The 24,884-nt window shown below is 34.9% G+C and overlaps 2 protein-coding genes across 2 annotated transcripts; one reads left to right on the top strand and one right to left on the bottom strand.

The window, feature by feature from the left end:
- On the top strand, positions 3,860-12,753 carry LOC109228722 (tetracycline resistance protein, class A-like). Its single transcript, XM_019393903.1, has 15 exons — positions 3,860-4,103; positions 4,202-4,432; positions 7,690-7,801; positions 9,679-9,791; positions 9,910-10,032; positions 10,746-10,936; positions 11,051-11,126; positions 11,231-11,317; positions 11,427-11,507; positions 11,609-11,641; positions 11,767-11,820; positions 11,902-11,943; positions 12,058-12,136; positions 12,237-12,307; positions 12,401-12,753. Exons 2-15 carry the CDS (start codon positions 4,268-4,270, stop codon positions 12,488-12,490), a joined length of 1,317 nt encoding a protein of 438 aa, XP_019249448.1. The 5' UTR covers positions 3,860-4,103; positions 4,202-4,267; the 3' UTR covers positions 12,491-12,753.
- Positions 13,269-16,449, bottom strand: LOC109228721 (F-box protein At5g03100-like). The gene is made up of 3 exons (XM_019393902.1): positions 15,428-16,449; positions 14,237-14,410; positions 13,269-13,813 (listed from the first exon to the last, which is right to left on the bottom strand). Exons 1-3 carry the CDS (start codon positions 16,430-16,432, stop codon positions 13,457-13,459), a joined length of 1,536 nt encoding a protein of 511 aa, XP_019249447.1. The 5' UTR covers positions 16,433-16,449; the 3' UTR covers positions 13,269-13,456.

The raw sequence follows: 24,884 nt of genomic DNA, 5'->3' as shown, positions 1-24,884 counted from the left end.
CATGGAGGCTTTACCAGAACCCCCGTTCCCTCTGGGCAAAAACCCTTATAGCCAAGCACTGCAACTGGAGACACCCACCAAAAAAATCAAAGTCTCATACTTGGCAATGCATCCTTAAAGGGTGGGAAACATGAATGCAAGACAAAAGATGGGTTGTCCACTCAGGAAACAGAGTCAACTTCATTAATGACCCTTTGACCCCAAACTTCCCCTTAATCAGATCCATTATTGAGGGACCTCTTACCAAAGAGGACATGGCCATTACAGTGGCATCAGCCCACAACACTGGGATTGGGATTTTTCTTCTATATCACTAAACATACCCCCAAGTATCAAAAACACCATCCACAATACTTTTATCCCACCCAACCCAATAAAAGAAGATAGAATGATCTGGGGGGGCTACCAGTAATTGGATCTTCACTCTAAAGTCAGCATACTCCCTCCTACACAACCTTGAGCATCAGCACTGTGAAAACACAAGCAACAATTACCTGGGGATCTGGAAATTGAAAGTTCCAAATAAAATCAAATCCTTCTTCTGGCTTCTATTCCATGACAGGCTCCCCACTGGGTCCTTCCCCCATCATATTGGGATCCAATTAGACCTAAAATGTTGCTTCTGCAACCAGGCAGTCGAAACATCTGCTCACACATTCTTTGAATGCCCCAATGCCAAAACATTCTGGACAAGGCTTGTTTCTGAAAGTACCAACCCTCTTCCAAGCCATGTATCATCCTTCAATAGTAGGGACTTGCAAAGCATATGGGATTTCATTAAAAAGAAACCCTTCAACAGCATCATCAATTGGGAAGATCTACTTCCTTTCTGCTTCTAGCAAATCTGGCTCACAAGAAACAATAACCTATTCAACAAAAGAAAGGATGTGGTAAATTTAAAAGCTGCCATGGCAAAAGAAACTGAGTATATTACCATTTCAATAAGTAGTGCACCATCAAAAAATAGAACTATCTGGGTCAAATGGACGCCAACCCCCACCAATATGTACAAGCTCAACATTGATGGAGCTGCACTAGGGAACCCCGGCAAGGGAGGAGTGGGAGGAGTCTTTAGAAATGCAAGCGGGTACTGGATTCTAGGCTACATGGGGAGTATTCAGCATACTGCCAACACACAGGATGAATTGCTTGCTATCCTAAGGGGTCTGCAACTAGCGGAAGAAAGGCATCTTATACCCTTGGAAATCAACACAGACTCCACAGAGGTAATTATAATGCTTACTAATGGAAACCGTATTTTTGACTCAATCATCTTTGAATGCAGGTCAATCATCCAAAGGCTAGAAAACGTGGTGGTGAAGCACAGCTACAAGGAGACGAATAGAGTAGCTGATATACTTTCCAAGGAGGGAGCCAAGAAGAACTTTTTTGAAAATATTTTTGTAACAACAGTTCCTCCGGTGTTTGCCGCACATCTTTTTTGGGCAGACATCACAGGAACTGTTTCATCAAGACAAATTTTGGATTGTAATATTGATAACTCTAGTCACAATGAGGGTGAATTGATATACCCCCCTCGAAACAATGCTACTGTCAGTTGGCACCCTAACGGGTAGTTTTTAATGAAATGCAGCTTTTTAACCAAAAAAAATTTGATGAACTTAGAGAATAAAGGAAAGTAAAATTTTAGATTTGTATACTTATGTTATAACTAACAATATGTGTTTTGTGTAATATAATATATATTTCGGTACGATAACGGTAAATCTGTATTTCATTTTAAAATACCAAATACCATACCTAATACCAATATTTTATAAAATTTAAACAAATACCATACCGAATACCAAAATATCGAATACCAAATACCAAAATTTTTGGTTTCGATACGGTAATTCGGTATTAACCAAATTATGCACAGCCCTAAGATACTTTCCTTTTTGGTCTGTTCCAAAATAAATGACGTATTTCTAAATTTAAAAATAATTCAACATTAAACTCTTCATTTTACCCTTAATGAGAAGCTTTTAGAACCACTAAAATGCCATGGCCCCACAAAGCTTTTACCCCTTAAGCTCTTAAGACCATAAGTTTCAAAAGTCTTCTTGTTTCTTCTTCTTAAACACTGTGCCGAGTTAAACTACCTCATTTAAATTGAAACGGGGGGAGTATTTGTTTTGATTGTTACTTGAATTTTACTATATCATATCGGTAAATCCGTCGTTATGTAACGACGAAAAATGCCACTTTACAGCTTGTTTGGATGGTTACTTTAAATCAGAGGCGGATCTAGGATTTTCTGAACGTGGGTCCACCACTAAGAAAAGTAGAACAAAAAAGTATTGAGTGGGAATTGATCCTTATTTCTCAAGGTAAATATCCTAATATTCAACCAAGTGCACCATTCAATCTTTTTGGAGTATGAGTGCCAATAGATAATATTAGATTTTAGAAAATATGTGCATAAAATACCTAGTTTGATGGTGAAACGAAGGGTTAACATGCCCCATAATTGGGGCTATGAATCCGCCCCTGCTTTAAATACAATGTTTATTTTGATTGTTACTTAAATTTTATTGTTTCGTATCGTTAAATCCGTGGTTACGTAACAACGAAAAGTGCCACTTTATGGAACGACCGATTTGGTGTGGTCGCATCGTTACCTTATTCTTTTCTCTCATCTTATCCTTCTTTATTGTTAAATAATACTATTTTATCCTTTACCCGACCTTTTTATATAATATTTCTCCCTCATACGTTACTTCTTTTTTATAATGTTGCAAGTTTATTCTTCATATTATTGGTGCATGACATCATGAAACGACGGCAGACAATACAATCCACATAACAACCATCCAAACATCGATTTGGTATGGTTATATCGTTACCTTGTTCTTTTCTCTCATCTTGCCCTTCTTTATTATTAAATAATTATATTTTATCCTTTATCTTACCTTTTTATATAATAATTTTGCTTCGTATCTTACTTTATCTTTGTAATATTGCAAGTTTATTCTTCATAGTGTTGGCAGTGGCGGCTCAACCCTAAAGCCACTAAAGCAGTGGCTTTAGGCCCCCGTAAAATTAAGGCCCCAAATTTACTCAAATTATATATAGTATAAATAATTATGTAATTATTATTATAGATAAATAAATTAATTTTAACATTTATTGTCAATTTTTAAAGTTTATACTAAAAATTGTAGATTATTAAATTTGCATTTTTTTCGTATATTTTATTATTCTTTTTTGTTACCTCACGCATGGTGGATGGGCTCAACTTCTTAATTTGTCTAACTCACTTCAACTTGAACCAATTTTGTTTATAACTATGATTTTGTAGAATCTTCTTCTATTCTTTAAGTGTTTTTTTAGACAATTTTTCAATCTTAAGCTAATGAAATTATCAAAGTATTAGATATGAAAAAGCATTTCTTAACCTCGAATGTCTTTTGAGGCCTCTCTTTAAATTTTCGCTTTAGGCCACATGTTGTGTTGAGCCGCCTCTGATTGTTGGTGCATGGCATCGTGAAACGATGGAAAACAATACAATCTATCCAAATATTATATGCATCAAAACGATACAGTACAATACGATACATTATAAAACGATACATAAGAACTATCGAAACAAGCTGGCCTCCAATAAATTAGAATAGAAATATAAATCCTCACTGAAAAAAACAAGTACCAAAAAATAATAATCGAAATACACACAAACTAATCCAGACACGAGTACAATTATATGTAATGAGTTTTTAACTTTTATGTTTCATGGTTTTGCATGAACTTGCAAGCTACGCATCATTTCAACGTCGCACTTTCATTACTCTTTTGACTTAAATGACTCATCTTGTATATTTAGTGTGCCATTATATGTCCCCCTTGAACCATATTACAACCACTTTTCCTTTCCCCTGTTTTTACTTGCTTATCATTTAGTTGGTAACTTCCTTCATTTTCTTTTCCTCATACTGTATAAATATATAAAGAAATCACTATTTTCCTAAGATACTTTAGCATGCAAAAAAGAAAAAGATCATTCAAAAGATTAAAGTCATAAATTCATAGGATCAGACAGAGAGAAACAAATTTTCTTTCTCTGCTTTTAAGATCCTTCTTATGTCCTTTCAAGATTTGGGGTTAGTTGTTTTTTGCTCTTTAACCTCTTTTCTTATGTCATTTCATGACTTGGTATTATTTTACAACTTTTTCTCTTTTCTGTTTTGTTTAAATTCAGTATTCTTGGAGCTGCAAAAGAGCAACAAAACTAGAAAACAGAGAAGTGATAGACAGAAGAAAGGCAATGGAGAAATTTTCTGGGCTTAGCCATCTATTTATGACAGTATTTCTGAGTTGCTTCTCAACATTTATGGTAATCCCACCTATGACTGATATCACTTTATCAGCCATTTGTCCAGGCAAAGATGAATGCTCCCTTGCTATTTACCTCACTGGAATTCAACAAGCGGTAATATTTCCTCCTCCATTACTTTTCTTACCTCAGACTCTGAGACTGTAACATGTCATTCCCTCGTTTTGGTTAACTGTGTTGATACCAGTGGCGAAGCCAGAAAATTTCTCAACGATGTTCAGATCTGAAAGAAGTAAAAAAAATTCTGACAAAGGTTGTTCAATATATGTTATATACATCTAAAATCTAATATTTTACTTATATACGCAGTGTAATTTTTCGTAATATTTCGACAAAGAATGATCAATTGACCACCCTGATCAAAAGGTGGCTTCGCCCCTGGTTAATATAACTATTTGTGACTTGTGTGGATGGTTGTAGTTGTGTCTGAATCCGTTCAGACTTATGCCGCGATCACAGAAGGGGGTTCTGTGATCACAACACACGAGGAATTCCTCCATTCTTACGTATTACGTACTATTTGAGAATGGGTTGGAATTCTTCTATTCTTAATCAGAAGTTTGATATTCAAATCATTAAATAAAGAATCTTTTACTATAAAGCGTATTCTTAATCAGAAGTTTGATATTCAAATCATTAAATAAAGAATCTTTTACTATTTCTACGCGAATCAAGATTAGTTGAACCAGTAGTTTGAATATCCAATGTCTAAAGAAAAAAAAAAAGAGGTTCTATCTCCTTTTCCTTTTCATTAACATTACTTTAATTTTTTGAGTTGTAATTATACACAATACGTATAGCCATTTCAAGAAAAAGTGGAAAATTTGCTTTTATCATCCATGTGACTGTAGTTATCTACTCTTTCTACTTTCTTCTTCACATAGTAATGGCTTATTGCTTCCTTTTTCCCCCTCCTCTATTATCACATCAAAATGACATTTATTCATTGCTTATCTCACAATCAACTCTCCTTGCTTTAGTGTCTCTTTTACGGATAATATCAACGTACTAGTGTCATTTGTTAATTGTCTAAATTAATTAATTGACCCGTGATTAAGTTTGAAGTAATATTTTTGTTAATTACTATTTGTGACTTTAGTTACTACACTTATTTTCTATGAATTTTTTACTTGACAATATCTTTTGGCTGACCTAATAGTATAAAATTCGTTTAAACTACTATCAACATATAAAAGTTAAACTCTAAATAAAATCTACTAGTATTACAATAATAACCATATCAAGAAATTTTTATCTTATATAGTATTTTCTCACTACAATAACATATGTGCTCTAGTTTGATAAAAGGAATTATAAGTGATGTAAATTCTAATACATTCACAAGTTAAATTAGTACATTATATTTTCTTGTTAATTCCATTAGCCCGTCCAGAATTAGTGAAAATGGCATGAAAATAAATGTTCAATAAGAAACTAAAAGTAACAACTCGAATAAAACATGAAAAAAGTTAAAGAGAAAAGAAAAAAAGAAAAAAAAAAAGCGGATGCTTTTAATTCATTAGCTAGATAAAGAATCTTAGTACGTACCGCACTGGTATATATCGGGTCAATTAATTTTTTGGCTCCTTACAAATTTGTTTTTATATATAGGAGATTTACTTTTAGATGTAATAAATCTGTCTCTTACGCATAAGATATCTAAAAAGGCCATTTTTCTTAAATTCAAATTTTAAAGGGGCATGATATACAAATAGCACGTATTTTATTATATATCTATGTATGAATTTAGTCTCCACGCCTATGGTACGATAATAATCGAATGCATATTACATTTTTGGACCACTTTATATAGGAAGTTTCCTCGTCTAAGTCTTCTTCATTGGTTCTTTAAGAAACTTCCTTCACTGGCAAATGAATTATTACTTTTTTAACTTTTTTGATCTGATTTTTTTAAGAGTTCGTCATTTGTCAGGGAACAGAAGTCTCGTGTTATTATTTGTGCTGCTTCCCTCTTAAGCTACCCTTTAAAGTACTATACATACTTTTTTGTTTGTATTTTACTTTTCTTTTTAACTTGTTGAAGTTGGTATTTGAAGTCTACTGGCACGATTAATCTAGATTTGCAACGGTTGAGCCACTATGGGTAGGGGCGTTCGTCGGTCGGTACGGTACGGTATTTAAATATTTCGGTTCGATATTTTCGGTATTCGATTTTCTAAAATGCTATACCAATACCGTACCTAATTAAATTCGGTATGGTTTGGTTTTTCTCCTTTCGGGTTCGGTTTAATCGGTTTGAATACTAACTAGTGCGTAGAGTCATAGACTGTAATATTCTTAATTAAAGTACTCAAAAGTACAAAACTAAAAATGTTTGTTGACAAATATTTTGTCCAAAACAAGCAAATATCACCTCGAGAGTGAGAAAACAATACATAAAGAAATAAATTTGATCATTAGAAATGTCTTGTTACTTGCTTAGAGTTAATTGATGAACTTAGAGAATAACGGATAGTAAAATTTTAGATTTTATATATTATGTTATAATTAATAATATGTGTATTGTGTAATATAATATATATTTCGGTGCGATATCGGTATTTCGGTATTTCATTTTAAAATATCAAATACCATATCTAATACCAATTATTTTTAAAATTTAAACCAAATACTATACCGAATACCATAATATCGAATACCAAATACTAAAATTTTCGGTTTCGGTACGGTAATTCAGTATTTACCAAATTACGCCCAACCTTACTATGGGGGGCCAAAACATTCAATACTAGGAAATTATCTATTTTTAAGGCTCGAATTTGATATCTCTAATTAAGAGCGGAGGAATCTCAACTATATATAGATAATGACGGATCTAAATGTATTATATTGATGTGAGTTTCTGGGAACCTAGTAGCTTTTACCTTGACCATATGCATAAAAAAATTCATTAAAAATCTTTACATATTTTACTGTGAGCCCAGTTATTAGCTTGAGATTGATGAAGGAACCCATAAAGTTCAAATTGTGGATCCGCCTCTGTATATAGAGTAGTGACTTAACGGTTGTAGCTTCTTTTTGTGCTATCTAAATTTAGAAGTTTAATTGCGCCAATTTTTCAAATGGAAGTCTTGGAGCAATCGTAAAGTTGTCTCCGTGTGACCTACAGGTCACGAGTTGGAGCCGTGGAAGCAGTCATTAATGCTTGCATTATGATAGGTTGTCCACATCACACCCTTTGTGGTGCAGCCCTTCCCCGGACCTTATATAAATGCGAGATACTTTATGTACCGGACTTCCCTTTAATTCCGCCAATTTTTTATTTTGTTCCCTTTTTTTTTTTTTGAAATTAAAAGTTTTTATGGATATTTTTGCGCATGACTATTTTGCAGATAGTAGGAATGGGATCACTAGTGATGATGCCAGTATTAGGGAATTTGTCAGACACTTATGGGAGAAAAGTCATGCTAACTGTTCCCATGACCCTTTCCATCTTCCCTCTAGGTAATTTCTTTCTCCATTTTCATCATTTCTTTTTTTTCTTTTTCCTTTTCCACTTAACTTAATGGGATATTAAAGCAATTCCACATCTGATTTGATTGTGATTGACATTTGTGTAATTAGTACTATCTCCGTTTCAATTTATGTGAACCTGTTTGACTGGGCATGAAGATTAAGAAAAAATGAAGACTTTTGGAATTTGTGGTCCAAAATAAGTCAAAAAGGGCCCATAGTATTTGTGTGGTTATAAAAGTTTCTCATTAATGGTAGTATTGTAAGTTTAAGCTAAATTGTTACCAAATTCAGAAAGGGGTCATTCTTTTTTGAACGGACCAAAAGGAAATAAGTTCACATAAACTGGAAAGAGGGAGTATTTAGGAGAACTTAAAAAAACGTCCTACTATATGTCTTAATCCATTTCAGTTAAGTGCAAAGATGGAGCTAGGATTTCAAAATTATATGTTCGGGATCCTAATCTTTTTAAGTTATTAGGTTCTAAATTAATAAATTATACATGTTTAATATAAAGTTTAATACAAATCAGTTTGGTCGAATCCTTAACCGCCTCTGATTAAGTGGATTCTTTGTCCATTTTCCCATGGTGCACAAAGTAATGGATAATATGAATGTGGATTTAAGTTGTATACACTAATAATGTAAAATAAAATTATACTATTAATATATAATAGCAAGTTAGTTTCTATTTTTTATTAGAATAACAATTAATGTTTATTAAGAGATTTATTTGTAATTACCTAATAGGTGAGTTGATTGCATGATAAATTAAGCTTGATAAATGTTTATTAATGCATGAAAGTTGAACTCAAAGAAAATTGAACATTGAGAAACAATGAAACGACAAATTCCTAAAACATTATCCAAATGCCAAGTTAGAAAACTTAACTTGTCCTCTTTCTTTGCTATACCTTTTTTTTTTTTTTTTTTTTTTATGTTGTTTATCGAAAAAATCCACATAGAAAACCAAATTAATCTTTTTCTGAAACCTACAACCTATTTAAACTTTGTTTTCATCACCTAAAAGAAGAGGACTGAAAGTGGAAACTGATATTGCTTTCACTTTCCTTCTCTTTTCCTCCACTCTACCCTTTCTTTCCTTTTCCTTTTTCCCTTTATCAACACTTCTCCATATGGTGGCAATTGATAAAACAAGATTTTCTTTCTTTGTTTATTTGTAGTTTTTCTTTTTCTATAGAAAGATAGATGCCGCTATAATATAAAACAATCATTTTATAGTATTTTCGATCTTTTAAAATAGGAAATACAGTACAAAATGGATAACAAGTCCACGAAGATCAACAATGCATTTTGTTTCAAATTTTACTTTGAGACTATAACAACATGTACCCAGTAAAATTTCACTAGTGGGGTCTGGGGAGGATGGGATGTACGCAGACCTTACCCCTACCCCGAAAGGATAGAGAGGCTGTTTCCGGGTCTGAGACTATATCCCACCTAATATAAAGAGGATATTTATGTACATAAAAAGAATTTTAATTAGCGTTTTACGTTAGCTTCTATTGAGTGTGACTCGTAGTTAGTAGTATCATTTACCAAAGAATGACTCAGATTATGAGATGATTGAATAACCGAAAGCAATTTACTTTGAATACATAGTTGACATTCGTAAAGAAACATCTAATGAATTATGAATTCAATCCACTTAAACTTCATTTTGGACGGAACAAATTTACTAATTCTTAAACATTTAATTAAATCAAAGTAACAAAAAAATAACAACTTGCTGATATAGGTTTGTATGATGTGCTGGGATACGAATTTTTTAGTTAATAAAATCGAAATGAAAATATTACACTACTGTCTTGAAAATCTAACAATTGTTTTTATTGAAATGGAAACAGTGATATTAGCCTACAGCAGGACAAAGTACTACTTCTACGCTTACTACGTGCTTAGAACTCTCATTGCCATGATTTGCGAAGGAAGCGTTCAGTGTCTTGCTCTTGCCTATGTGGTAATTCTCATACCTTAAATACATATACAGTGTTGGTTACGAATTCACGTGAACCCAATAACTTTTGCTCAAACCCTATTGAGATCGCTGTAGGAACTCATAAAGTTTTATATTTCAGGCGGATAATGTTCCAGAAAGTCGACGAGCCTCCGTTTTTGGAGTCCTCTCTGGAATTGCCTCTTCTGCTTTTGTCTGTGGAAACATCTCTACTCGCTTCCTCTCCACTGCTTCCACTTTCCAAGTATGAGACATATCTTCAATTTTCTTCAATTTTATGACTTAAGTTAGTGTTTAGTAGGAAAAAAAATGCGATTAAGTCACTTAAAAAGTAACTACAAGTAATTTGACCCTCGTACTCGAAACTCGCTATGTATAGTGGAACGGAGGGAGTACTTAGCTTATTTTTAGACAAGAGGGGTTGCTCTGATGGTAAGCAACCTCCACTTCCAACCAAGAGGTTGTGAGTTCGAGTCTCCCCAAGAGCAAGGTGGGAAGTTCTTGGAGGGAAAAGATGCCGAGGGTCTATTTGGAAACAGCCTCTACCTCAGGGTAGCGGTAAGGTCTGCGTACACACTATCCTCCCCAGACCTCACTAAGTGGGATTATACTGCGTTGTTGTTGTTGTTGTTGTTGTTATGCTTATTATCAGGGGCGTAACCAATATAGAGGCTATGGGTTCATCTGAACTCATAACTTTCGCTCATACCCCGTTTTTTGCCTAAACAACAACAACAAACCCAGTGTGTTCCAACAAGTAGGATTTGGGGAGGGTAGTGTGTATGCAGACCTTAAAAGGGAAGGGGCAAGCTTTCTGCCTAAAAAGTCATTAAATATGTACAAACAATAAATTTTGAACCTATTAAATTAGATCGGCTGCGGTAGAATCGCGAATCTGAACACATAAAGTTCAAATCTTGAATCCGCCTCTGCTCATATTGAAAGTTATATGTGTAGGTTGCTGCAGCAATGGCGGTGATAGCTTTAGCATACATGAAAATGTTCCTTCCTGAGTCAATAATGAAAGGTAACATTTGCTCAAAAGAAACAGAAACCATTTGTCTTTTGGAAAATTCTCCCAAGAAAGGCTTCCAATTTTTCAAGACATTGCCTTCTTTCAGCGATATGCTATGCTTGTTAAAGACCAGGTTAGATTGGAACGTACATATAATAAGATCATACTCATTCTCAATGTATCGACTTTAGACCCTATGATTGCATCCCATAAATACTTATATATAGGCATTTTGAATATGTTGCAGCTCGACATTTTTACATGCAGCTGTTGTTTCATTCTTTGTTAATGTTGCTCAAGTTGGACTTGAGGCTTCTTTACTTGTAAGTTTGATTTTTCAATGTTATATACAAGAAATTAGTTTATATTTCTATTTATTGGAGGACTTCAATTACAAGTTAATTGGTTTTCATAAAAATCACTGCAGTATTTTTTGAAGGCGCAATTTCATTTTAACAAAGATCAATTTGCTGATTTGTTGATAATTTCTGGTATAGCAGGATCCATATCACAGGTAAACTTGATTTTGGCTCATTTTTGATTTTGTATGTTCATTGTTCATTTTTTTTTTTTTGCTGTTAAATTAATTTTTTACATTTCTGGTTTCTTTTGAACTATTTCAGCTACTTCTCATGCCCATATTAGCTCCTGCTCTTGGAGAAGAGAAGTTGCTTTCTGTTGGACTCTTCTTCAGTTTTCTTCATGTACAAAGCTAATTTTATCTATCTTAATTACACCTATTTTTCATTGTTTAAAGTATTCAGTAATCTCTGTATACTGATATTGTCTCCAATTTAAAATGCAGATGTTACTTTACAGTATTGCTTGGTCCTCTTGGGTAGTAACCTCACTTCTTTACCAGTCCATTTCATATGTTTTTACTGTTTTTTTCTCTTTATGTTATATTGTTTTAATGCCTCATCCAATTTTCGAGATGATTAAGGATTTTGCTAATGTGTGCAGGTCCCTTATGCAAGTGCTTTGATATCTGTGTTTTCTATTTTCGCAATGCCATGTGTAAGTTAATTACAATAATCCTTCTGCTGTTCATTAGTTTAAAACATTAAAATTTTGATAAAGAGTTTGCGTTAATTGCAGTTAAAGAGCATTGCATCTAAGCAAATTGGACCAAATGAACAGGTACATTTTCAAGAATTGCTACAACTTGCTCACAATATGATGTTACTACTATAAAAGGATCCTTGTCTATTACCTTGCCCATTACCTGATTTTAGTTTTATTTTCTCCTTTCAGGGAAAGGTTCAAGGATGCATCACGGGCATATGTTCATTTGCAAGTGTAGTTTCTCCTCTAGTTTTTAGCCCTTTAACAGGTAGCTAAACTAACATAACCCCTTTTATTCTGCCAATTCTCTGCTATCATTTTTTCAGACCTAAGTCAACTTAATCTAACTAACATGGTGTTTCTTCTAGCTTTATTTCTGTCGCAAAATGCACCCTTCCATTTCCCAGGATTCGGTATAGCCTGTGCTGCCTTTGCATCAGTAAGCACTTTAGCATTATTTACATATCCTCTGTTGCACTTTCTCTTTAGTTCTAGTAAGATCTTGTATGTAATACGATCGATGATACTGCAGATGCTAGCCTTTATTCAGAGTCTCATGATAAGGCCAGATGATACTGTGATCAATTGCAGTCCAAACGATTCAGAGTCAGGAGAGCCATGATCTTGCAATTGGAGTATGAAGCTCTAAAGTCTAAACCAGATTGTGTATAGTTCAATTTATTTATTTAACTTTATCAATAGTTTATTTATTTACGCCATCCTGAAGCCAATCCAAAGTTCAGACAGATGAACTCCAAGAGAAGGCCCCCATGTACCATTGGTAATTAGATAGTATTTACTTCAGCATCTTCCTAATAGGATTAAGAATCTATAGAAATGTATGATAATCAAAGTAGGTATTGAAGGTTCTTTTTATGTTATTTATTCTTAGAAGTGAATGCAATATGATGCATCACCATTTCCTTTATTTTCATGAAATCTTCCTAATACTAGTAAATATAAAAATAAAGAGCACAACCCACAGTTAGAGCTACTAAATTACACGATTCTACTGTAGACAACTAAAATCTGCCTGAAGAATGGAGATTTTAGGTGAATTAAACAGATAGATCTAATCAAACATTATTATTATAACCTTAATCTCAAAGGGAAAGATTTAACAGCATCGTAAGCCTCAATGACAACTGCTTAAAATTATTTGAGGTAAACAAACAATGCAGACCCCTTTTTTTCCAAGAAAAAAGCCAAAAAGGGAACCATCATATTCAAAGACCTTGATGCAACTGACAAAGCTAGGTAGCAAAAGACAAACACTTCGTAAGGCTAATTATCACTAATGTGGCTTGTAGATGTGATCATCTTAATAGGTCAAGGAAAACAAGTGTTGCAAAGATATCTCAATGCATATATACAACATCTAAACTGCAACAAACAAAAGCTTCATGAGAAAACCAAGCTTACTATAACATTAAGTATGCCATAAGGGTAAGTTCAACAGAGTAGAAACTTGTCCCGCAGAGAAGCTAAAGGTTCATGATTGCATAAGCAGTTTATCATAAAACTCAATTAAGGCGAAATTTCTCGTATCCTGAGACAGAAAACTACTTGCAGTCTAGTCATGGAAAACTCACTCCTGGAAGATAATTACAGGATTGGCATAGGATCTTGCACAACCTAACAATTTCTCAGCCAATTGAGATAAAAGTCGGGACTCACAGTTCATTGAACATCTCTTGCACTTTCTTTTCTCTGATGTGATAGTGAACTTCTCCAAAATCGTTGAACTCTTCAACAGGAATTCTGAAAGTTTGAAAAGCTTTCTTAATTGCCATTGGAAACTGTACTTCAAGCACTCCCCAACGGAGATGCCAATCCTAACATTCTTGAGGTTGGGAAACTGATAGCTTGAAATCCAACTCTCCATATCATTATTATCTCCTTTGGCCGAATATTTTGACTCAAAGCAGCGGCAGGAACTATCATACTGGAGACGGAAAATATATTCAGGATCAAATGCAGGTAAGCCTAATGAAACTGCAGAAAGGTACAAAAATTGATTTCACAGTAGAAGTGTTTTGTCATAAAAATTTCAGAACCAATGAATCCTAATGGTACATGGAAAATGATTAAGAGGGCTGTTCCAATCATAAGATTCATCGAGCACGTAACCTAACCAAAGAGTGATAGCGCAACAGTACTTTTTGCTTTGAAGCTCATTTGCCTCAAAGAAAGCGACAACACCAACCATATTAATGTGAAGCTTTATAGTGACAAAAGCAAGCTTCTTACGGACAATTACAGATATATTTGCATTCTCCATCAAAAACAACTTCCTGGGAGGGGAGGTTGTTCAAATTTCATAAAATGAATAGACGTAAGAAGAAAAGAAAATGTTCCAGGAAGTTACAGGCATAATGGCGATGTCTATGTTGAGTGTGTCCGCATGAGGTGACGCTCGCAAAAGTCCAGCTACTCCATGCAAATTAAACTTTCCTATATACAACTCTAGTGTAAGATATTTGCATTTCAGGTCTGGAATCAGCACCCATGGCACCCCTTCAAACTTCAAGGCACACAGGACCTGGTGCAGTGAAACAAATGAAACCAATAAAGAATGTTGAAAGCATTAACAACAAAAAGAAAGTACTTCACAGCAGAGAGATAGTGTCGTGACAAATCTAAACACTTTAAGCAGCAGCAGCAGCAACAAGAACAACAACTCAGTCAAAATCCCACAAGTGGGGTCTGGGGAGGGTAGTGAGTACGCAGACCTTATCCCTACCCCGAGGGAGTAAAGAGGTTGTTTCCGAAAGACTCTCGGCTCAAGAAGACGAAAAGAAACAAATACATCAGTACCATCAACAGAAAACATAGAAATAATAACAGCGACATAAGAACCCGAAAATAGATGAAAAGCAGTAACAATAACAAGTAAATAAGGCCCTATACTATGGAAAACAGAAGAATAGTGTGAACAGTGAACACAACATTAACCACTAGCAATCAAAGACGAAATCCTATCAGGCTAGCCTCACACCCTGTACGAAATAGAAATTGCTCAACTACCTCCTAACCTACAACCCTAATGCTCGACCTCCACACCTTCCTATCAAGGTTCATGTCCTCGGAAACACTTTAAGCAACATCAATGTAAAAAGATCTTGGTTGCAAGATGTATCTTTTTCCGGTATCATAAAAGAAATATCCAATTTTGAAAAGTTAACAAACGGATTGCAAAAAGGCACAGAAGGCCACACCTTTCAGTAATTAATCCTGTTGCGCTTATAAACAACTAAAGACCACTCCTCAAGCGGAGCTTGCATTTTCAAACATATCTCCTTTCTTATAGGAATTAGAAAGACTTTAAAAAGTTGAATATACTCAGTTGATTTACCCCTTCTTACTACTACAATCCATATCTCAGGTAGTTAAAATAAATTTATCTGTTCAACGCTTAGAAAAAAATCCATTTAGAAAATTTAAGAATGAATTGTTGTTTGTGAAATTTGTGCAAAGGTTCTCAATGTATAATGTTTTTATTCTATAACGACTAGTAAACATCAATAGAGAAATAAGGACTTTTGAATTAAAAACAAACCTCTCTGAAGCAATTTCCAATTGATAGCTCGGTTGCATAACTCAACTTATGAAGATAATCTTGCACGAGTGTCCTCAAAACTTGATGAGAATAATCACAATTTTCTTCCTCATCATCAAAACCACCTGTACCTAAAGCCCCGATTCCTTTGATACATTTATTGTTGAAAGTAAGCTTCGCATTAACTAAGGAAGACACATCTACAAGCCTACACATGAGATTATAAAGATTTCCTGAAATCTCTAAATGTTGAAGATAGGGGGCAATAATTTCCAAAGAACCATCATTTTCGGCATCAGGCCGCCAATGGCTTGCCAATGTTAGTCTCTTCAAATTCGAGGACTTAATTTCAAGACGACTAAAACCCCGGAAGAATGACAGCTCCAGAGTTTCCAAAGCAGGACAACCTGATAGTAAGTTCACAATATCGTCGTCATCTAAACTTATTAGGTACAGATTTAGGCTCTTTAGAGAGTTCCAAACTATGGCCAGTCCTTTATCAAACACCCAGTGGCTCAAATTCAATGTAATTAATGATGAACAATTGCCAATAGATAAAGGCAATTTATAAGTTAGTTCTTCATCATCTGAACATAATATAATATCTTCCACTTTTCTTTCAACAGCAAAATTAATCCATCGGCTGGTTTCCAACTCAAAGTTCCATCTAGACATGTAATCAAAATCGAGTTTGAATTTTTTGATTTTGGAACTAGTACAATGAGTTAAAACGTGGTCAACAAAGTATATGAAGTTTTCTGTCTTGTAATTACTGTTAATGAAATGGAAGTTATAAATTGAATACCAAAGGAAACGCCACCGATTTGAGAGAACACAGGATGCGACGGCATCTTTGGTCGGCAAAAGAGAGAGGATTTGTACCAAAAGTGCGTCCGGCAACTGACTCAAACGGTCTAGGGTTTCTTCAACTCCATTATTTTGTTTCTTCGACATTGAATCTCTCAAATTAGAACCGCCATTTTTGCGGGAATGGAGTGACGCCATGATTTCGAATTCCTCAAAGGCGGGCCCTCGTCTTGGTTTTTTATAGTAAAAATGGCTGGGTAGCCACTATTTAATGTGATATACCATATATGAAACCTTATTATCAAAAATGAATATTTAACCGCCATGTTCACAGTTATTCTACAAATATTATATCATTCATTAAATACCAATTATTAGGAGCTGATTCCTTCCTAATTAGGCGCGCTACAAATCTAAAACTAAATATTCTTCCAGATATTCCTATTTAGGCGCGCTACAATTATGGAAGTACATATTCTTCCAGATATTTCATTAAATAAGGAATTATTGTAGCATTAAAATTCCTTATTTAGATATCTAAGCAAATATCTCTGCATTTTCTAAGCAACCAAATATCTCTGCATTTTCTACTTCACCTAACGAAGAAACAAAATCCACAAAACGAAGAAACTAAGCAAATATCTCTGCATTTTCTGCATTTTCTGCTTCACCTAATCTTTCTGCTTATAGTCTCATTAAACTTGTAGCTGAAAATATTATTATATTTTTTTTCCATGAAAAATAATAAGTTGACAAATCTAACAGTTGATGTCACCTAGGTAGTATTTTTCAAACTCGACAAAGTAGTTGATGTAGCTTCCTAACATATATCCCTCAATCTATAATTGAGAATACTATAATGAATCTTTAAGATTATGTCTAGTCGAAATCTCAATTAAACTACAATTGAAATGGGAATTGGGATATTAAAATTCAATACACCCAGTTTGTAGATATTTTGTAGATGAATTGTAGATTATTTGTATTATGATTGTAGATGCTTTATTTTTTGTTTTCACAAATAAAAAGTGACTAAAACTTCTACAAATCTTTTGCAAAAAACGCAATTATGTCAAAAATTCCAATTAAACTACAATCGAATGGGAATTGAGATATTAAAATTCAATGTACCCAGTTTGTAGATATTTTGTAGATAAATTGTAGATTATTTGTATTCTGATTGTAGATGCTTTATTTTTTTCACAAATCTAAAACGACTAAACTTCTACAAATCTTCTGCAAAAAACGCAATTATGTCGAAAATGCCAATTATGCTACAATTGAAATGGGAATTGGGATATTAAAATTCAATGTACCCAGTTTGTAGATATTTTGTAGATAAAATTGTAGATTATTTATATTCTGATTGTAGATGCATTGTTTTCTGTTTTCACAAATCCAAAACGACTAAAACTTCTAGAAAATCTTCTGCAAAAAACGCAATTATGTCAAAAATACCAATTAAGCTACAATTGAATGGGAGTTGATCTTGATTTTATTCTTGAGTCCCAATTTTTCATTGAAACCAAAACAACATAAAAATACTGAAGGTTACAGAGAAGGAAAAAAATGTCAGCAAATTGGGATATTAAAAACGCAAATTTGTGAAAAGAAAAGGAAAAGAATGATTTCAAATAGGGAATCTGCAAGGCGATCTAGGATGAAGAAACAAAATCTTGTGCAAGAATTGACAAAGGAAGTCAGCAAATTACAAGCTGCCAACAGAACCATTGTGGCTAAAATTGAAGAGACTACAGAGAGGTTGACATTTTGCACTGCTCAGAATAATGTGTTGAGGGCACAGGAAATAGAGTTAACAGATAGGTTAATATCTCTGAACGATTTGATTAATCATAGTGGTTTGGGAGAGAGAAACGTGGGAGGGGTGGGATATACGGTACCTTGAATTAAGGAGGGATATACGATGCATTAATTGTACCCTTAAAAAATACTATGGTATAGAATTAGTAATTTGGTATACTAAATGTAATTATATCAAACCTTAAACATTGAGGGTAATAAGGTTTTCTATATGGTATAGGAATGTAAAAATCTCTATTTTTTATCCATCAATTCTACTATTGAGCAAAAATAATCACTACTCTATTAAAATTAATATGAAAAGATATTGTTACCCTTTCTTCCATTTCTTTTCTTCCTAAACCCTTGCTTCCACTACTCTATTGATTTTGCTTAAGTGGTCAATCAGACATATGGAACTCCGGCTATGTGAGTTTCTAAGAGCATAGCCAGTCTAAGCCGGATAAAGGTATAGTTATGTGGCCTAAGAGTAATGAATCCTTGGGGAATACATGTCGAATGAGTAGAATGAATACAAATGATTCATAAAGCTGACCATAACTGATTTGATCTTTGAGATTGTGGCATAGTTGATTGATGGCTGAATCATCAAATGGAGTTGAAGAGTTCTGCAACAATACTGGTTTGCTTTTGGGTGGCTAATAAATATTATGAACATATCATTACATTCTAATGATAAACATTAAAACTAGTGCAAAAGTATTTTTTCCCTATGGAATTTCATTAAAACATGCATTCTCAGATTTTCGCTTCCTCAAATTCAAATTGCGGAGTTAGATGTGTCAAGGACAATTGGTCCCGAACTTAGAGTTGGAAGTTCAAAAATTAAGGACACTTGGTCCTTAACTTAGAGTTACAAGCACAGAAATTAAGGACAGGCAGTCCTTAACTTAGAGTTACAAGGACAAAAATTAAGGACAGGTAGTCCTGAACTTCGAGTTCCAAGTTCAAAAGTTAAGGACATGTAGTCCTGAACTTAGAGTTACAAGCTTAAAAGTTAAGGACAGGTAGTCCTAAACTTAGAGTTACAAGTTCAAAAACTAAGGAAAAGTAGTCCTTAACTTAGACTTATAAGCTCATAAATTAAGGGCAGTTAGTCCTGAACTTACAGTAACAAGCTCATAAGTTAAGGACAGTTGGTCTTGAACATAGAATTGGAAGTTCAAAAATTAAGGATGCTTGGTCCTTAACTTAGAGTTACAAGCACAGAAATTAAGGACAATTAGTCCTTAACTTAGAGTTACAGGTACAGAAATTAAGGACATGTAGTCCTGAACTTAGACTTACAAGCTCATAAATTAAGGACAGCTAGTCCTGAAGTTACAGTAACAAGCTCATAAATTAAGGACAGTTAGTCCTGAACTTACAGTAACAAGCTCATAAGTTAAGGACACTTGGTGCTGAACTTTATGAGCAGAAGGGTATTTTCGTCCGGACGGGTAAAGTTTATTAAAGCAGTGGCTAAAGGCTAAAGACATTTTAAACAGTGGCTTAAAAATAAATACATGTCTTATTAGTGGCTAACTGTGCACTTCCCCCTTTTTTATACATGGGCCTTTTCCGAGATTTATTATTTATTTATAGTTTAAAAAAAGATTTAACCTAAATAGCAACTCACCCAATTAATTAAACTAAAAATAGCTGGATAATATATAACATATGTATAATCTATATATAATATGTGTATAATCATATATAATCAATGTATAATCTACATATACCGGCTAGAAAAAGTAAACAGTGAAACTGGCCGGCTATTTGGGTAAAAATCACTAAATTTAACGGAAATGAGTACTAGTCTAGTACTCCCTCCGTCTCATATTATGTGTCGTGTTTCTCTTTTACACGCCCCTTAAGAAATATTAATTAGAAAAGGGATTGGACTATTCTACCCTTATTTATGTCTTAAAATATAATCTCTCTTCATTGAATATTTATTCTATTTATGTGTTATTTCTATCTTCAAGAACAATTATTACTAAGGGTAGAAAAGGAAAAAATAATCAATTTTGTCTTGAACTTCTAAAATAACAAATAACTTGAGACAAGTACTTTTAGTAACCACGACTGTTAATATGAGACATAGGGGGTACATTATAGGTCGCCTAATAGCACGGGCTAGCCATTTTTTGGACTGGTCATTCAAAAATAGCCAGCGTTTGCAAAGTAATTGAAAAATAGCCACTATTTTGCTGCAACACAGAAAGTTCCAGCATAATATACTGGAGATCGGTGCACCTGTGTAAGAATTTCCACCATATTATGCTGGAAATCCAACACGCGGAAAGTTCCAGTATAATATACTGGATATCGAGCACCGGTGCTCCAATCTCTAGTATATTATGCTGGATCGGTATATTATACTGGAACTCCAGTATAATATACTGGAGTTCCAATATACTTATGCTAGAACTCCAGTATCATATACTGGAGTTCCAGTATATTATACTATAGTATTTTTCCGAATTTTGAACAGTGTTTTCGTTCAGATTTATCTTTACATGAAAAGTGGTTAAATTTCCATTACTTTTGAAACTGTGGTTATTTTTGAATGACCACTTGTAAATCTGGCTATTTTTGAATTTCTCCCTCCCTAAGTCGCTTATTGGGCCAGCGACTAAAGGACGCCGTAAAAATTGTACGGGGTGCCCTATTTGGTCAGTAACGATCCGATCGGTCGTTTTGAGCTCTAGCACGTCTTTCAACGGTTTGAGGCCATGAGTAGCTTCACTTCAAGTATTATGACTTGTACGCATGGTTGGAATGGAATTTCGGTAAGTCCGGAGTTGATTTGGAAATAAAAGTCTCATTTCGAAAGTTTTAAGTTGAAAGAATTGGCTAAGGTTTGATTTTTGAGTAAACGACCTCAGAATCGGGATTTGGAGGTTCCAACAGGTTCGTATGATGATTTCGGACTTGGGCGTATGTCCGGATCGGGTTTTGGATAACCTAGGAGCGTTTCGGCACCTATTGAATAAGTTAGCATTTTGGAAGAATTTCATAAGTTTGGGTTGAAGTGCATTTCAGTGTTATCGATGCCCGTTTGGGATTCCGAGTCTGGGAATAGCTTCGTATGGTAATTCTGGTATTGGGGCGCGTCCGGAAGTGGATTTGGAGGTCCGTAGGTCATTTTGGAGTCATTTGACTAAAATGAGAAATTTGAAGGTTTTTGAGAAGTTTGACCAGAAGTGGACTTTTTGGTATCGGGGTTGGATTCCGATTACGGAAGTTGGAGTAGGCCCGTAATGTCGAATATGACTTGTGTGCAAAATTCGAGGTCAATCGGGCGTGATTTGATAGGTTTCGGCATCGAATGTTTTAGTTTGAAGTTCTATAGTTCTTTAAGCTTGAATTGGGTTGTGATTCGTGATTTTGATGTTGTTTGATGTGATTTGAAGGCTCGACTAAGTTCGTGATGCGTTTTGGGACGTATTAGTGTAATTGGTTGAGGTCCCGAGGGCCTCGGATTGAATCCGGATGGTAAACGGATCGAGTTGGACTTGGAAGAAAGGCTGAGGGCTGTTGTCATCTGGTGTAACCACACCTGCGAGGTTTTGGCCGCAAGTGCGGAGCCGCAAAAGCAGCCATGAGGGTCGCATATGCGATTTTGGCAGGGAGTGTTGGGACCGCAGATGCGGCCATCTCGCTGCAGAAGCAAGGCCGCACCTGCGGAAGAGAAGGCGCAGAAGTGGAAATGGGCTGGAACCCTGGACCGCAGAAGCGGTGTTTTGTCCGCACCTGCGGAACCGCAGAAGCGGTCAAGTGACCGCAGGTGCGAAGAGTCGCTGGGCAGTGTCTTTTAAAAGACGGGGGTCGGGCTCATTTCAACCCCATTTCCTCCATGGGAGCAGATTTTGGAGCAACTTTGGAGTGCTATTTTCATCACCATGCATGAGGTAAGTGGTTTCCACTAGTTTTGAATTAAATACAAGGTTTATATATGGATTTACTCATGGAAATTTGTAGAAAGTATGGAATTTGGAAGTAAAACCTAGAAAATTTATATTTTGGATTTTGGCCACGAAATTGGACTTGGGATTGAGATTAAATTATATATTTGAGTTCGTGAGGTTATGGGTAAAGTTTATCTTCGAAAAATTTCAGAATCCAGGCACGTGGGTCCGAGGGTGATTTTTATCGACTCTTCGATCGGGGTTAGAAATTGTTATAAATTGGATTATAATGAGTAATTGAGCATATATTAATGGGTTTGCATAATTATTGGCTAGTTTTGGAGCGTTGTGCATCGATTTGAGTCATCGAAAGGGCGTGGAATGCCAGTTATGGAACTTCGGAGTGAGGTGAGTCTCCTTTCTAACCTTGTAAGAGGGAATTATCCCCATATGTGAAATAATTAAATATGTGCTCTATTTGTGGGGGATACGTAGGCACGAGGTGACGAGGGTCCGTGCGTAGCTACTATTATACTTAAGTTCGTGTAGTCTAGGACCCAAAAGCATGCTTTACTTGTAACATTTGCAACCTTATTGTCAATTTAAAATGTTTAAATAATATTGAACTTGGTTAATAAACTTCTAAAAAAGCTATACAACATTTTCTTGACTGTTAAAAGAGGAATTGCCATTTCCTTAGATAATTGCCCTTTGATGAACTGTTGATTAACTGTTTGAATGTGTTTATCTTTTGTGGAACGGGCCGAACGCATCGGTAGATTATATAGATGCATCTATGATTCGTGTCATTCGACCCTCTGGCAGTGCACATTTTATTATTATGTTGGATCGGGCCGTACGACCTTGGCATGATTTGCGCATGGTTGTATTGCTTGCTTTGAGATTTACAAAAATTTGATATTGCCTCCCTGGCCTGAGATAAATTGATAAATGATGAAATATAGATTATTTTTTTGGGAATCTATTACTATTAAAAGAATTTCTTACCTGCTTCATGATTAAATGAGTTTACACACTCTTTAAAAAATCTATGATTTTCCACATTAGTGATAGTTTATTATTGGACCACTAGTAAGTGTCGAGGTCGATCTCTCGTTACTACTTCTTCGAGGTTAGACTGGATAGTTACTGGGTACGCGTTGTTTTCGTACTCATACTACACTTGCTGTGCATTTTTTTTTTTGCACATGCACATGTATGTCTAGTGGCCTCATTGGGCGCAGCGGCATGGTTGACACGGAGACTTGGGTGAGCTGCATCTCTCGAGACGACTCGTAGCCAGCAGAGTCTCCTTCAGAGTATTGTACTTTCTTTTCTGTCCGATTTATATTCCGGACAGTTATTGTATTAAATTTTATTTCCTAGAAATTGCTCATGCACTTGTGACACCGGGTTCTAGGATGAATATGGGATTATTCAGTATGTAAATCTGTCTAAAGACATCTTTATTTACTCAGTGAAGTTTATTATTTATTGTTTAGTGTAAGGAAAGAAATGGTTTAAAAGAATACTAAAATGAGAATTTAATTAACTCCTTGGTGTTCGCTTGCCTGACAATGGTGTCCGGCGCCATCACGACCTTTATTGGATTTTGGGTCGTGACAACATGGTATCAGAGCTCTAGTTTCCCTTAGGTCTCACGAGTCATGAGCGAGTCTAGTAGTGTCTCACGAATCGTTACGAAAACGTCTGTACTTATCTTCGAGAGGCTACAGGGCTATTAGGAGCACTTCCCGTATTGATTCCTCATCGTGCGGTTTGATTCCTTTGAAGCGTATGCCTTTATTCCCTTCTTATTCAACCTTATGCGACATGAAGCGCTTGTTATCAATTGGGAATTGAGGAATTATAATGGTACTACAGATGTGATGTGGGATGTTTCTCCCGGTATAGTTGATTGGGCCATTGTCGTCACCTTGTGGAAGGATATTCTGTCATTTCAGCTCAGTAGATGTACTTATGGGAGCTTTGAGGCTATGCAAAGGTTGCTATGATGCTCATGAACGGTTATCGCAGAGTATTGATGTGATGGTAGGATACTTGCCTATGCATCGGGGCAGTGAATGACTTGAAAGGAGGTCTACTCAGAGCATGATTCAGAGATTCGATATTTTATTTTCGACAGAGGAAAGGCAATCGGACTATAAATGTTCAGGTTTGGGTTGATAGAGTAACGAGACTTGGTATTTTCAAGTGTGGTGGAATTTCCATCTGCGACGTGGTGTCGTCGTTGTTGATACACAATATTTTCCTATATATTTTTCAATATGCAAAATACCTTCAAAATATCATATATATGCATATATAAGCATGTCCAAGTGTTTTATTATTTTTTTCATAATTTTAGAGGTGTTAAATTGATTTATTTCCTCCCTTTTTATCCGTAAAATCCCCAGTAATTATTTCCAAAATTATTATTTTTGATAATTCATCTATTGGTTTTCTATATTTATGCCAAAATATGGCTAAGGTAATTTTTACATATTTTTATAATTACATTTAGTATTTTTCAAAGCTAAATTGCACATAATTGCAATATTAGCCCTTTTAAGGTTTAATTAGGTTTTATATGCGTAAAATTGGATCCTGTATTTTTAAATCACTAATTATGTACTGTAAATTATTTTAGCATTTTCAAAATTATTTTTAGAAATTATCTACTATTTTCTACAAATTAAATGGGAAAATGGCTATTTAACTTATAGCCAAAATTGGCTTTCAAATCTAACCAAAATCAAACAGACCCACAACCCAATTGGAAAGCCCACCGGACCCAAGCCCAAACCCAAGCCATACCCGACCCACCTACCCCATTCAATCGTGACTGTTGATCATTCAGATCAACGGTCCCCATTTCCCCTTCCAAAAATTAAAACCCCAAAACGAAACCCCCCCAACCCTCTCATTCTTCACTC

Source organism: Nicotiana attenuata, chromosome 7, assembly GCF_001879085.1.
Source record: "Nicotiana attenuata strain UT chromosome 7, NIATTr2, whole genome shotgun sequence".
NCBI classification, from domain to species: Eukaryota; Viridiplantae; Streptophyta; class Magnoliopsida; order Solanales; family Solanaceae; genus Nicotiana; species Nicotiana attenuata.
This window is presented reverse-complemented; position numbering and strand designations above follow the sequence as displayed.

Bases quoted from the DNA above. Each gene is read 5' to 3' on its own strand.
- LOC109228721 (XM_019393902.1), bottom strand. From the start codon at position 16,432: ATGGCGTCACTCCATTCCCGCAAAAATGGCGGTTCTAATTTGAGAGAT. The intron at 14,411-15,427 runs GTTTGTTTTTAA...TCACTGCACCAG, and splicing joins TTGGAAATTGCTTCAGAGAG to GTCCTGTGTGCCTTGAAGTT. The intron at 13,814-14,236 runs GTAACTTCCTGG...TTCCGTCTCCAG, and splicing joins TAGACATCGCCATTATGCCT to TATGATAGTTCCTGCCGCTG.
- LOC109228722 (XM_019393903.1), top strand. From the start codon at position 4,268: ATGGAGAAATTTTCTGGGCTTAGCCATCTATTTATGACAGTATTTCTG. The intron at 10,937-11,050 runs GTTAGATTGGAA...AATATGTTGCAG, and splicing joins CTATGCTTGTTAAAGACCAG to CTCGACATTTTTACATGCAG. The intron at 11,642-11,766 runs GTAGTAACCTCA...TAATGTGTGCAG, and splicing joins GTATTGCTTGGTCCTCTTGG to GTCCCTTATGCAAGTGCTTT.